The 11,990-nt window shown below is 52.0% G+C and overlaps 1 protein-coding gene across 4 annotated transcripts in view; it reads right to left on the bottom strand.

The window, feature by feature from the left end:
* Window positions 1–72: 72 nt before the first annotated feature.
* EDC3 (enhancer of mRNA decapping 3) overlaps window positions 73–11,990 on the bottom strand; it is a 60,931-nt gene continuing 49,013 nt past the window's right edge. For 3 of the 4 annotated variants that reach the window (XM_042941419.1, XM_042941418.1, XM_042941420.1), the window contains exons 5-7: window positions 8,248–8,401; window positions 5,582–5,799; window positions 73–2,923 (exon numbers count right to left, since the gene is read on the bottom strand). In XM_042941419.1, coding sequence (XP_042797353.1) covers window positions 2,589–2,923; window positions 5,582–5,799; window positions 8,248–8,401 — 707 coding nt within the window. In that variant the 3' untranslated portion in view covers window positions 73–2,588. The remainder of the gene's footprint in view (window positions 2,924–5,581; window positions 5,800–8,247; window positions 8,402–11,990) is intronic. The other variant, XR_006203436.1, reaches the window with a different exon arrangement.

The raw sequence follows: 11,990 nt of genomic DNA, 5'->3' as shown, positions 1-11,990 counted from the left end.
CCCCTGGTACCGGTGTGTCCGTCTCCAGGCTCCTTGCCTTCTCCTCCCCCTACCTGATTAATAAAGTCTTTCTTAGCAGTTCAGCTTGTGGAGAGCTAAGTGTGAACTGGGCACGGAAGGGCTAGCCAGTGGAAAGACAGAAGCCAGGGGTCCCTCTGGGCCCAGGAGAAGAGCCTCAGAAGCAGGGGGAACCTGCTGGAGGGCACCTGCTCCCCTCAGCCCGTGCAACCTAGGGGAAGTGGCCCGCTGCACCTGGGCAGGGGCACCTAGTGTTAGTATTCTTCCAGCCCTGTCACCGGCTGGCACTTGAGGCCCCATGTGCCTGACCGCTGGTTTCCTGGAGGCTGTCAGACATGAAATGATCATGCTGGGCTCCTACGGCCCGAGTGGCGGTACCTCACTGCAGCCTACACAGCAATTTACCACAGAGCGCAGGACTCCGTCATTCAGCTTTATTTTAAGTGCTGGTTTTTAGTTCCCCAAGAACTGCAGGAGTGATAGTCGACCACCTGACTGGGGCCCCTTGGGGACTGGGCACTGGGGGGGCAGGAGGCCTCCGAAAAGAGCCGAAGATAGAGGAATCATGCTTATCTTTAATACCACTGGAGAAGGCCCGGGCTGAAGGCAGGAAGAGGCTCCAGAGCCACCTGCAGGGAGAAGACGGAGAGGCTTGGGCATAAGCTCCCAGTGGTCCCTTAACACGGTCCTCACCCCAGGGCCACTGCAACTTACCGGAGCAAGCAGAGTCCGTTGGGCTGGGGTTCCTCGAGCTCTTCCTTCCACTGTACCCAAGGGGGGGCCTAACTGCATTAACAGGCAGGCACCCAAAATCTGCTTAATGGTTGCTTACAACATACAATGCCTGTAATCCAGCACTGCTCCTCAGATTATGGCCCTGCCTCTAAAGAGACGGCCCCATCTTGGGAGCTTCTTGGCCCTGAGAGTGAGCAGAAGCTCAGGGAGGATACACACGACAAGGCTCATAGTCTGGCTTCCTCCCACTACTGGAGACAATTTGTTTGAGGGAGGATGGGAGGAAAGGAGGGACCAGCCCTCTGCCCTGCCTCATCTGCTCCTGGCTATGCTCCTATAAGAAAAGTGATAAGTAGCCTGAAACCCAAGGTACCAGGGCCTACCCTGTGTCCACGATCCTTGGCGAGCCCTCCCACTCGCCGCCTTAACCAGAGTGGGTGGGCAGAGAACAGAAGGAAGCCTGAATTCCTGAAAGAGGCTTTTAAAAGCACGAGCTTTTTGCAAGGGCCCTTGCCAGGGACTCCAGGGCACAGCTCCTGTTCTGAAACCAGCCTCCAAGGCCTAAGCCTGCGAAGGTCCAAGGGCTTTACTGCCTTAGGACCTGAGCAGCAGTATGTTCCTATGGCTGAGCCCCACCAGCTAGCTCATCTAGAACTAGACTCATTTTGGCATCTTTGAGATAGGGGGCTGGCCCCAAGCCTACTCAGAACTAGAGTGGACAACCATAAAGGGTTCAAAGCCCAGACACTAAGAACTGGGGTGGAGCCCAGACAGGGGAGGGGCATGCACCCTGCTCTGGGATGACAGCTGCAGAGGACCCTTTCAGGGGAAAGATTGGGGGGGGGGGGGGCGGGCAGAAGGAAGTTGGGGTACATATGCAGGCAAGGAGGTGGGGGTGGGATAGTGGTAGCCTAATACAGAAGCACCAGGGAGCCTCTTCTGGCTCAGCACCAGGCTCCCCCAGGGACCTCCCCAATACTGAACATTAAAGCTGCACCCTGAGGGCTCTGGCCCCAGACTAGGCAAAGGCTCTGCCCCCAGCTAAAGAGAGTATGGGGCTGGGGGGCACGGCTGGCAAGATGGGCACTGTGGTTCTACAGTAACATAACCTTATACTACCTATGCTGAAAACAGAAAAACAGTATAAAATCCCAATACAGTAAAACCATCCTGATGTCACCCCCTTCCCTGCCTCTCAGAGTGATGGGAGTGGAAAGGAAGGACCCCTGAAAGAAATCCCAGCATAAAACTTGCATCAGCTCAGGAGAAAGGGTCAAAAGCCCCCAAATCAACTTGTGGTGGGGCTCTGGGAAGGAAGGCCTCCTCAAAGCCCTCAAAATGAATGCAGAGTGCAAGTCTGCCCTCTAGCGGGCAACTGCAGCACAGCCAGTTCGACATGATCAGAAGGTGGGGCTGCCCGGCTAGGGAAGCAGGGGAGATGAAGCCGCAAGCTCCGGCAAGGACGGGCCCCCAAACAGGACCCACCCCACCCCACGAGGTGCTTGCCCAGGCCCCAGTAACTGTAAACCTGAAACACGGGTCTGTGAGCTGCCTAAGTCTGTAAACAAAGCCCCACCCAGCCGCGAAGGGGGCCAAGTGTAGAGATGCCTAGAGCCACTCAGCCTGCCACTCACCCCGCACACCCAGTGGGAAAGCCTTCCCTGGCTAAGGGCAGGTGACAGGTCATTTTTAAATATGATCTGTTCTCTCACAGAAGTAACAAATCCAAAAGCGAAAAAATTTAACAAGGTCCATGAAGCTTCACATCCTTAAGGCGTTCGTTGTCAAGTTCAGTGTGTCCGGAGCAGCAGGGGACTGCAGCGCCCAGAGCTCCTCTAGGCAGAGTGCAGTGGAATGACAAACTTGCAGCCAAAGGGTGAGTGGTAGCTGATGCCCACCTCCTGGAACACCTGCTGGGGGAGGCCGATGTCACACAAGTAGACGCGGCCCGCACGCTCCCCCAGTGGTAGAGGAAGGCCCAGAGCCAGTGACCACTTGGCATCGATGCCCTGTTCGCCTTCATGCACAGGAGGGTCTATGCTGAGCACCGGTGCCCGGTTCCGATTGGCCCAGGCGACAGCTGCCTTGTACCAGGGCTGGTCCCGCAGGAAGGCATTCTCGGGGCAGTCCAGGCAGTTGATCACTAGGTCCACGGGGCTAGTGGGCAGATCTGCAGGTGGAAAGAGCACCATCTGGGAATCGCTTTAAGTAGAGAGCAGCCCAGGTAGGGACTAGAGCCCATGTGGCCCCAAGGGTACCTTGTTCTGACACCACTCCGAGCCTCGCCACAGGCTGGCTTTCTCAAGACTGGGTCAGGCTCCAGAAATTCCAAGGCCTGGCTGGGCTGGGCACCAGAGACCAAGGGCACATCAGCCCGACGGACCACTGACCTCTCACAGACCCCCAGGCCAAAGCACTGTCCTGATGGCTGTGCAGGCCACCTCTGGGCACAGGAATGCACATCCGACTAAGCTCTGAGAAGGGGGAGCCCTGCCCAGAGCCCAGCAGAAACGGGCTGACTGGCCCCAGAACTGCAAGCAGGCCAGAAGAGAACACGCTTACTTATTCTGCCTTGGGCTAGCCTACTCACACCTCAGGAACCAGCTGGGCCTTGCTCATCCCGCCCTCCCATCTCATGGAAATGGGCCGTCCTTCCAGCCCAATCTTAAGAATGGAGAGGGAAACCTATCACTTCTCCAGGCATTTAAAAAAGCTTCCCTGCTCAAACCAAGCCTCTGGGACAGCATAAAAACAGAGGTCTCAACAAGTATGTTAAGTCTTGACGAACCTAAGAGGATAAACTGAGAATAGAAGAAATCAGACCAAACTCAGACCATCCTCAGACTTAGCTTCTAGAGTTGAAAAAGGAAGGCTTTTTGGGTAGCCAGAGGAAGAACTACCTGGAAAAGGGCATCATGTTACAGATCTCAAGAGGGGGAACCCACAGCAGGCCCCCTTCCTGGCTCTTGGCCTAAAGAAATGATATTTCTCAATTATGGACTCATGGCTTCCTTACTTAGAATAAGCCACCATGATGAGGGGTCGGGGGATGTCCCTGTGGGCCATTAGGCTCTCAACAGTAAGAGTGCTGTCTTACGTTCTATGTGCACACAGGAGCCTGGCCTGATAGGACACTGAGGTTCTGGCCCAGGGTCTGGCCCCAACTTGCCATCTGACCCCTGGCAAAGCTCTTTCTTCCTATTTCTTCTCTCCACTCCTCCCCAGCTCACACTGAAACCCTCTCCAATCACTTTGCCCCCCCCACCCCCCCCCTCCCCGCCACTTGAAACTGCTCTGGTCAAGATCATCAGGAGCTTCCACACTGCTAGATCCAGTGGTCGATTCCCAGTCTTCGTTTGAGCCTAACCTAGAGCTGCTTGCTGGCAGAGCTGACGGCACCACACCCCTGCTTTTCACTTACCTTCTAAGTGCCTAGCTCTCCTGGTTTCCCTTCTCCTTCACTGACCACTCTCCTAAGCTGGTCTCTCAACTCCCTGACTTTTTTTTTTTTTTAATATTTATTTTTGAGAGAGAGAGAAAGAGAGAAAGAGAGAAAGAGAGAGAGAGAGGGAAAGCAGGGGGAGGGACACAGACAGGGGAACAGATGATCTGAAGCAGGTTCCGTGCTGACAGCAGTGAGCCTGACGCAGGGCTTGAATTTGCAAACCATGAGATCACGACTTGAGCCAAAGTCAGGACGCTTAACCTGACTGAGCCACCCAGGCGCCCCCTCCCTGACTTCTGAACAAAGAACTCCCTACCTGTTCTCTCTTCCTAGGAGATAGCTTATCCAAGCTCATCAGGGCTCATTCCCACCTATACACTTGGCCCTCCAGGCCGGACCCCTTCACCCACCTGCGGACCCATCTGTATCAGTCAACATGTCCACCTGCATATCCACTGAGCACCTCTACCTGAGCTTCTGCTCTTCCTGCCCAAACCTCTTCCCACAAATCTTCCCATCTCAGGATGGCACCTCCATCCTTCAGGTGACTGAAGCCAAACACCTTGGAGTCGTTCTTAACCCTTCCCTGTCACATCGCATATATCCAATCTGCAGCCTCTAGCTTAAAAACTGATTTAGAAACCAACCACCCTTCACCTCCTCTACCAGAATCACCAGTCTGTGTTCCAGTGTATCATAGGAGCCTCTTAACACCTCTCTTTGTAAACCTCTAGTCTACTTCCAAACAGCAGCCAGAATGATCATTTGGGACCTGAGATGGATTCTATCTTCCTTCTACTTATTCCTCCAGTGATTCTCCATCTCACCCAGGGTTAACATTCAAACCCTTATAGTGATCCACAGGTCCTTTCTTTACAACCAGACGCTAAAAGGTCTATGCTACTCTCTATCCAGCTCTCGAACACTCCCAACACTCTCTAGCTCCCTTCCCTGCTTTGTCTCCATAACACTTACCACCACCTGACCTAATGGAAACGTTACTTATTTGTCTCTTTGTCTGTCCTAACCAGAACCTAAGTCCATGAAGCATGGATTTAAAACAAAACAAAAAAAAAAATCTGCTACATCCTCAGTGTCAGGAGTAGTGCCTGTTTTGTAAAATGAACAAATGGGTCCCCAGCTCTCCATATGAAAAGTGGGAGGGAGGACAGTGAAGGGATGGGAAGTAGGCAGGTCATTACCCTAAGTACTTCCTTTATGCACGAAAACTTCCAGGCAGAACAGACTTTACACCTGTGGTGCTTTTCCACATGCCACCACTGGGCGGCAGCACCAGACCACCAAGCTCCAAGAGGGGGCGGGGCGGGGGTAGGTGGGTGCGCGGGGGCTTGCCATATTAGCCCAGCCCTAGCAAATGCTCACCTTTGAGGTTAGATACTTGTTGGCCTTGGGTCTTGCTGAAGAGAGACAGCTCGTTGGTGATGGACTCCAGCATCTTCACAAAGTTGGGCAGGAAGAGGATGACCTGGACATCGTGGTTGGCTAGATGCCTTCCACAACTGATCCCCTGAGCCCCTTTCACATGGGGGCCACACAGCAGGGCCACTGTAGGTCTCTGGTGAACATTTTTGGGATTCAACCTGGAACAGAGGTAAATAAGCGCTATCAGCTGCAGACCTGCCAATCCCTTGCACCCTAAACCAGACGAGAGCACCCGTTGCTCTCAGGGTTTTTTACAGTCCCAGGTCCCGAGGGGGCCAAAATCCACAGCATCCCAGGTCTACAGGGTGGCACTGGCCCTGTCCCACACATCAGTGTCATTTCATCTGCTGGGTCCTCTCACTAGGCAGTTCACCCAGATCTCATTCCATATAACACCGTTGCCAGAACACTGCTTTCCGATCAAACCACTGAACTGTTCTGTGTCCTGTGAGGTCCAAATCCTGCTTAGCAAAGACGCTTCTCTACCTCTACAGCTTTCACTCTTCTTCCCCAACATGCTGTTCCACTGAAGCAAGGCTGGCCCCACTCTGTCCTGTACCTGTAAGGCTCCTTCCTGTTTCTCCTTGTCAAATTCTGACCCACGTTTTCTTTGAGATCCAGCTCAAGGCTCACGTCTTCCAGGATTACTCTGGCTCAACTCCTAAGAAGCTCACAGCAAGTACTGAAAATGGCAGTTCTAAATCATCCTCAATCAGTTGCCAAACCAAGTTCTCTTTACCAAGCTGCCAGTAAGCTAATAAGGGCAACACCGTAGGTACGGATGGTACCTCTTCCCTAGAACGCTGTGTGGATCAATGGAGGTATAGACAGCATTTAAACAGGGCCTGACACATTATAGCACTGGTCACAGAGGAGGCAGCAGGCTCGGGGCTTCCTGGTCTCCTAGGCTGGCAGCTCCCTTGGATACCCACTTCCTGACGAAGTCATTTCCAGCTCCTGCCATTCAAAGCTGAGCCACAAGTAAGGAGGTTTGGAGGATTCACTCTGGAGCTGTTCCCAACCCACAGACAGTACGCTCTGCCTCCAGGGCAGAAGGCAACTAGAGACGGACAGCAAAAAACAGGCTCAGGTCCCTGCTTAGCAGTGACCGTCACCTACTCTCCCAAAGGGAGGAAGAGGACAGATGCTGTTCAAGTCAAAAAGGAAACCTCTGTCCTCCAAATAAATTCTAGGGACTTTAACAATGCACTCTACCTATACACCAAACCATTTCATTTCCCCCATTATGTTTGCATCTTAAGGAAATACGACAAGTACTTCTCCCTTCGGACAGATACTGCTGCGCCGTGGCGTCTGACTCACCCGTGTCTGTTCCTGAAACGGACTCTTCCTCTCACAGAGGCACCCTGTCAGGACTCAAAGCAGACCGTGGCACCGCCTACCCCACGGCAGGGGGCAGAGTCCGGGCCTAGGTGGGCGGGAGACCCGGCTCCACCAAGTACCAGCAGTGTCAACGTGGCAAGTCTTACAGCTCTGTGAGCCTCAGCCTGCTCAGCCTCAAACACCAGGCTAGATTTACCTTCGAAGTGAAGTTATGAAGATCAAATTCAACACTGCTGTGCAAGCACAGTGATAAACCATATGGGACCCCACACACATGACAAAGATTACTGGCTGTGGTGATCTTTCTCAAAGGAAAACCAGCAACTGCTGCAAAGGAGCTGGAGGTGGCCTCCTGAGAGTTCCAACGCAGGGAGAAGACAGGCACAAGGACCACCGGCCCCAAGAAGCCAGCTGGAGAGGAATGTGACCTGGTGAGGACATCCGCACCCTGCCCCCACACTGCTGTTTCTTCGGCAGCTCCCGACTGCTCAGCTGGTCCAAAGCCCTACTTTCCAGCCACACAAGAGTGACTTTCCAGATCCCGGCCACTCCCATGCCCTCGATTCCCTCTGCCCTCGGCGCCTTCCCTCCGTCCCGACACCTGCTCCTGCCCTCCCTTCCTGCTTGCCCCGGTGAATTCCCCCTTCTCCGCAGGACGCAGCTTAGATGCTGCTGCTCCAGGTAGGACAACTGACTTGCCCAGCCTGGAGTAGGACTGTGGCTTCCTGTACGTTCTTGTTTCTTCTACCATAGCATCGTACTTTCTGGAGACCTCACCAGCCTTCCGGAGGGCAGGAGCAGTATTTCATTCTTCTTTGTGTCCCTAGTCCTAGCACAAGGATTGATGCATGATCTCAGTAAATGACCACAAATAAAATTAAGCACTGCTCTTGATATCTGGGCCCAAGGGCAGGTAGGAAGGCACCGAACTCCAGCTCTCACACCCAGTTGTCAGGGTGGCTCCAGAAGTTCTCAGATATGGAACTTGGGGTTGATTTGTGTCCCAGTCTGTCTGAAGTGAATGACAAGTGCCAAAGGCTGCGTCTCTAAAGGCTCACAGAAGGCAGGCCTCTGGTGGCCAGCAGGAGTGTCATGAACCAGCTATTATCAGGGAGAGAAAGGGTCAAAGGGTTAAGAGGGGCAAAAAACCCCTCGCAGCACCCAGGAAAGTGACTTCACAGAGGGACTCACACTGACAAACTCCTCGGCTAGCAGCACCTGCCCACATTCTGTCTCCTGCCGGTCTGGAGGCATTTATTTACCTGTTGGGTCCTCCGAGTAGGGTCAATGCCATCTGACTGGCACACACCCCTGTCATCTCCAGTCTCCGCTCCAGAGTCAGCCCATGCTTCTCGGCCACAGACAACAGCTTTTTATGCAGCTCATAGGAAACACTTGGGACAACCAGGCCCGAGTCTGCAGTTCAAAAGGAGGTGAGGAGAGAAAGGGTAAGTGATAATAGGAAACCAGATCCACAAGTGGGTGTACTCAATCCAGGATTCTGTGAAAGCCCAGACTCTAAGACCGACCCTCCCCTGGCCCATCTGCCTGATCGGGACCGGGGTGTGCTATGCAGCCCTCCAGGGCTCAAGTAGTGGACGGGAAGGGAGTAACAACTTGTTCATGTTACCAAAGAGCAGAGGCGAGCTTCAGCGCTCTTAGCAATTTAGCTTTAGCCATAAAAGCCAAGTCTACCAAGATCAATTTTGTTACTACCCAGAAAAGGCGGCACAGCCTGTAACAGCAACCTATCGGCCACGTCAGAAGGGAACACGCTTTTCCCAAAGTGGGGGGAACGCCATCCCTGGCAGTGGGGCTAGTCCTCACAAGCAGGCCCCTCCCTCCTTCTTCCCCAGAAGTGGAACAGACGCTAAGCCTCCTGACACTCTGCTCCCTGCTGCTCACTGTCTAGGCCGGATGACTTGCTCCCATCTGCTCCCTCCTCCTCCTCCTCCTCCTCTCTTCTACTCTGTCCTTCCTCTTTGCTTAAGAAATTCAACGAGCAACTTGTTTCCTCAAATAATTTGTCATTTTCTCCCCATCTGGGGTTGAGTGTAACCTAACACTTCTACCTCAGGGAAAGAGTACATAGAAAAAAAGCAAGCTACTGACAAGAATCTTCAACATTTTATTTGCCATAAAGAAAAAAACTCAATAAATGTTAGGGAGAATCACAGTCACTGAAAGTACACCATGGAAAGTATCTGGTTTCGTGAGGCCGAGGTCTGCAGTAGCTGGTACACTTGAAAGAGTCTTACCTGCATCAGTTCCAACACACCAGGAGCTGTTTCAGGGCCCAGGAAAACCAGGACAGGAAAGAAATGCCGAAGTAAAAAACTGATCTGTAATGGGCAGCTCATCTTGACAACCGATGCCACCTTACAAATACTAGAAGCCACTGGACTGGCCCCAAGGGAGCAGACTTTTGCCAAAGAGTCCCATCTTGGCTCTACGGACCAACAGACTGATACACACAGACTCCAACTGGCAAGGCATCATGGGATTGCAGGTAACTAGTTTTGTCTGGCTGGATCAGGTGCCTTTTCAGATCCTGTGTCTTCATCTATACTGGACTGTAAACTCCTCAAAGCAGGGAAATAAAACCTTTCACTTCTTTGGCCCCCCCACCTCTTCAACTTGTCTCAGCAACATTCATCAACAGAGGTGGGTTCTCATCAAGTACTCAAACATACACATGATGCAATCCTGGTGCTATTTCTGGTCTGGCCTAACTCTATGGTAGGAGTTGTCAAGAAGTTCATCATTATCCTACTGATTCCAGAACCCTCTACAGAAAAACTTGTCTTCCTCACTGATCATTTCAGGAATAATTTCTTGAAGTTCTACCAGAGATCCAGTCCTGCCTACACAGATTCTTAAAACCACACAGAACGAGACTGGTACATTTGAACAACAGGAACCCAAGCACAAAGACTGAACCCAAAGCACCAAGGTCTACATCCTCTCAAGGGAAGGTGAAATAATAATAATTTATGTAATGATGATAATACAAGAAGTCTACACATCCACATTGACACTATCCTGCGGGTTAACCGAACCCCTCCACCTGCCTGAGTCCTACTCCCGCCTTGGCACAAACAGCGCCATTAGGAACACAGGCTGTCTCCTCTCCCACTCTCTGAAATGTCAGTTCTAGGGAGGCTGCAGCCTGACCTTGCATGTCAACAGCTGATTAAAACAGTCATTTTTACGGCCTGTTCCAGACACGCACATATTATCAGAACTAATTAGGAACCATTGATAGCGGTGTGAAAAGGTCCAGTGAACTCTCAGAGTCATAAGTCACTAACAACCCTAACCTGTCAGACAAGCCATGCACTCGCCTACTACAAACCCCTCTTTACCTGCAAAGTCACGCAAGAGAGAGCTTTCCCTCGAGCCTGTGCACTTCCTCACCCAGTTATGTGCTTTCTGTTGGATCTGAAACGGATCAAGGCAGTGAGTCTGAGCCTGCCACCCTACAAATCAAGCTTTCTCTCTGGGTCTACGTCGTGTGCTGCGTGCAGGTGCACCCCCTCTCCCATTCTGAGGGCTCTCTGGAGGCAGACTGAGCATTTTCTGCTACCTGTCTCCTCGGCACTGAAGGGTACAGAACTCACAGTACAGGGAGAGGAGAGCTTACCCCAAACCCTGGCTGGTTAAATGCTTCAGCAGAGAGCTGCACATCAATGACCAGCCTCTCACGGATCTGGGCCGGGGAAGTGGGGTGAGGGGGTCACCGCTGACGAACCGGCACACTTTGTAGCCTAGGGAAAGACAAGGCCGGGATTCCTTCCTGCTCAGTCTGCCAGTTACAGGGTCTAGGATTCCACCATACCCTACTCAGTTTCTCTGAAAGGAATGTGCAAGCACCACAAAATGTTCCTTTTCCACATTCACACACAAAGTCCAACCAGTCAGACTGGCTTATCAGAAACAGGCAGAGGGAATAAAATAAACTCCAAAGGAAGGGAACCAAGAACATAGCGTGTAAATTGCAAACAATAACACTGCCAAACCTGAACACGAGCCAAGCCTAATTATGTTTGGGTTGGAAGGTGGATCCTTATTGTTCAGGAACCAAAGCAGTAAGATCAGTTGGTAGGGTTTCTCTTAGTATGTATTTTACAGCTGTCGGCGAAACCAGAAAGGGGGACAGGATTATAGCCAGTTCGTGACAAGAAGAGCACATCTTAGGATCTAATTAACCTTAAGGTATCAAGGAAAACGACTCAGGCACACCCCATACAGGCTAGGAGCTCACTCTGCAGCATAAAGCTGCGAGAGCAATACAGCCTCGTTGGCCAGCAGCCCGGTGCCTGCTGTGGCCTCCCCTTCTTCAGGCCTTTGTCACTTCCACACGGCTCCTTCCACTACATACTATTTCAGGCCTCTGCCTCCCTTATGGACATATATACACATTCTCACACCCTCAAGCACCATGTCCAAACCTTCTCCAGCGGCCTCTGCATGTACATCCCTCCCTGTCCCTCAAACCTCCCAGCCTTTCGGTTATGTAACAAGGCTCCCACCACAAAGTGTCATCTCAGATCTAAACTCAATCCTCACACAGACATGGCCCTTTGGTTAGAAAGGCTGTGTGCATCCCAGGTCTTATCAACGAGGAGCACAGCTCATTAACGGGCATGGTGATTTCTCCGGGGCTATGAATGCGGATTCCACTTTGTGGTGGTCACTCAACTGTGGGGCAATATCACACTGGTTGGGTTTTGTTTTGAAGTTTTTGTTTTAATCACCCAGTGCTCCTCACAACAAGTGCACTCCTTAATCCCCATCATTCTACTTGACCCATCCCCATACCACCTCCCCTCTAATAACCATCGGTTTGTTCTCTATAGTTAAACACACTGGTTCTTCTTTGGAGTACAAACCACTGGTAAGTTCATACCCTCAGACCCACAGTGTACAAGAAAGCCCCTGTAGATTTACATTAAAGCTACCACAAAATGAAATTTGGTGTCCAGTGTATCCCTGAAAGAAGAAT

The sequence above is a fragment of the Panthera leo genome, chromosome B3, assembly GCF_018350215.1.
Source record: "Panthera leo isolate Ple1 chromosome B3, P.leo_Ple1_pat1.1, whole genome shotgun sequence".
NCBI classification, from domain to species: Eukaryota; Metazoa; Chordata; class Mammalia; order Carnivora; family Felidae; genus Panthera; species Panthera leo.
The sequence above is the reverse complement of the archived record's forward strand: the minus strand, read 5'-3'. Positions and strand labels throughout refer to the sequence as shown.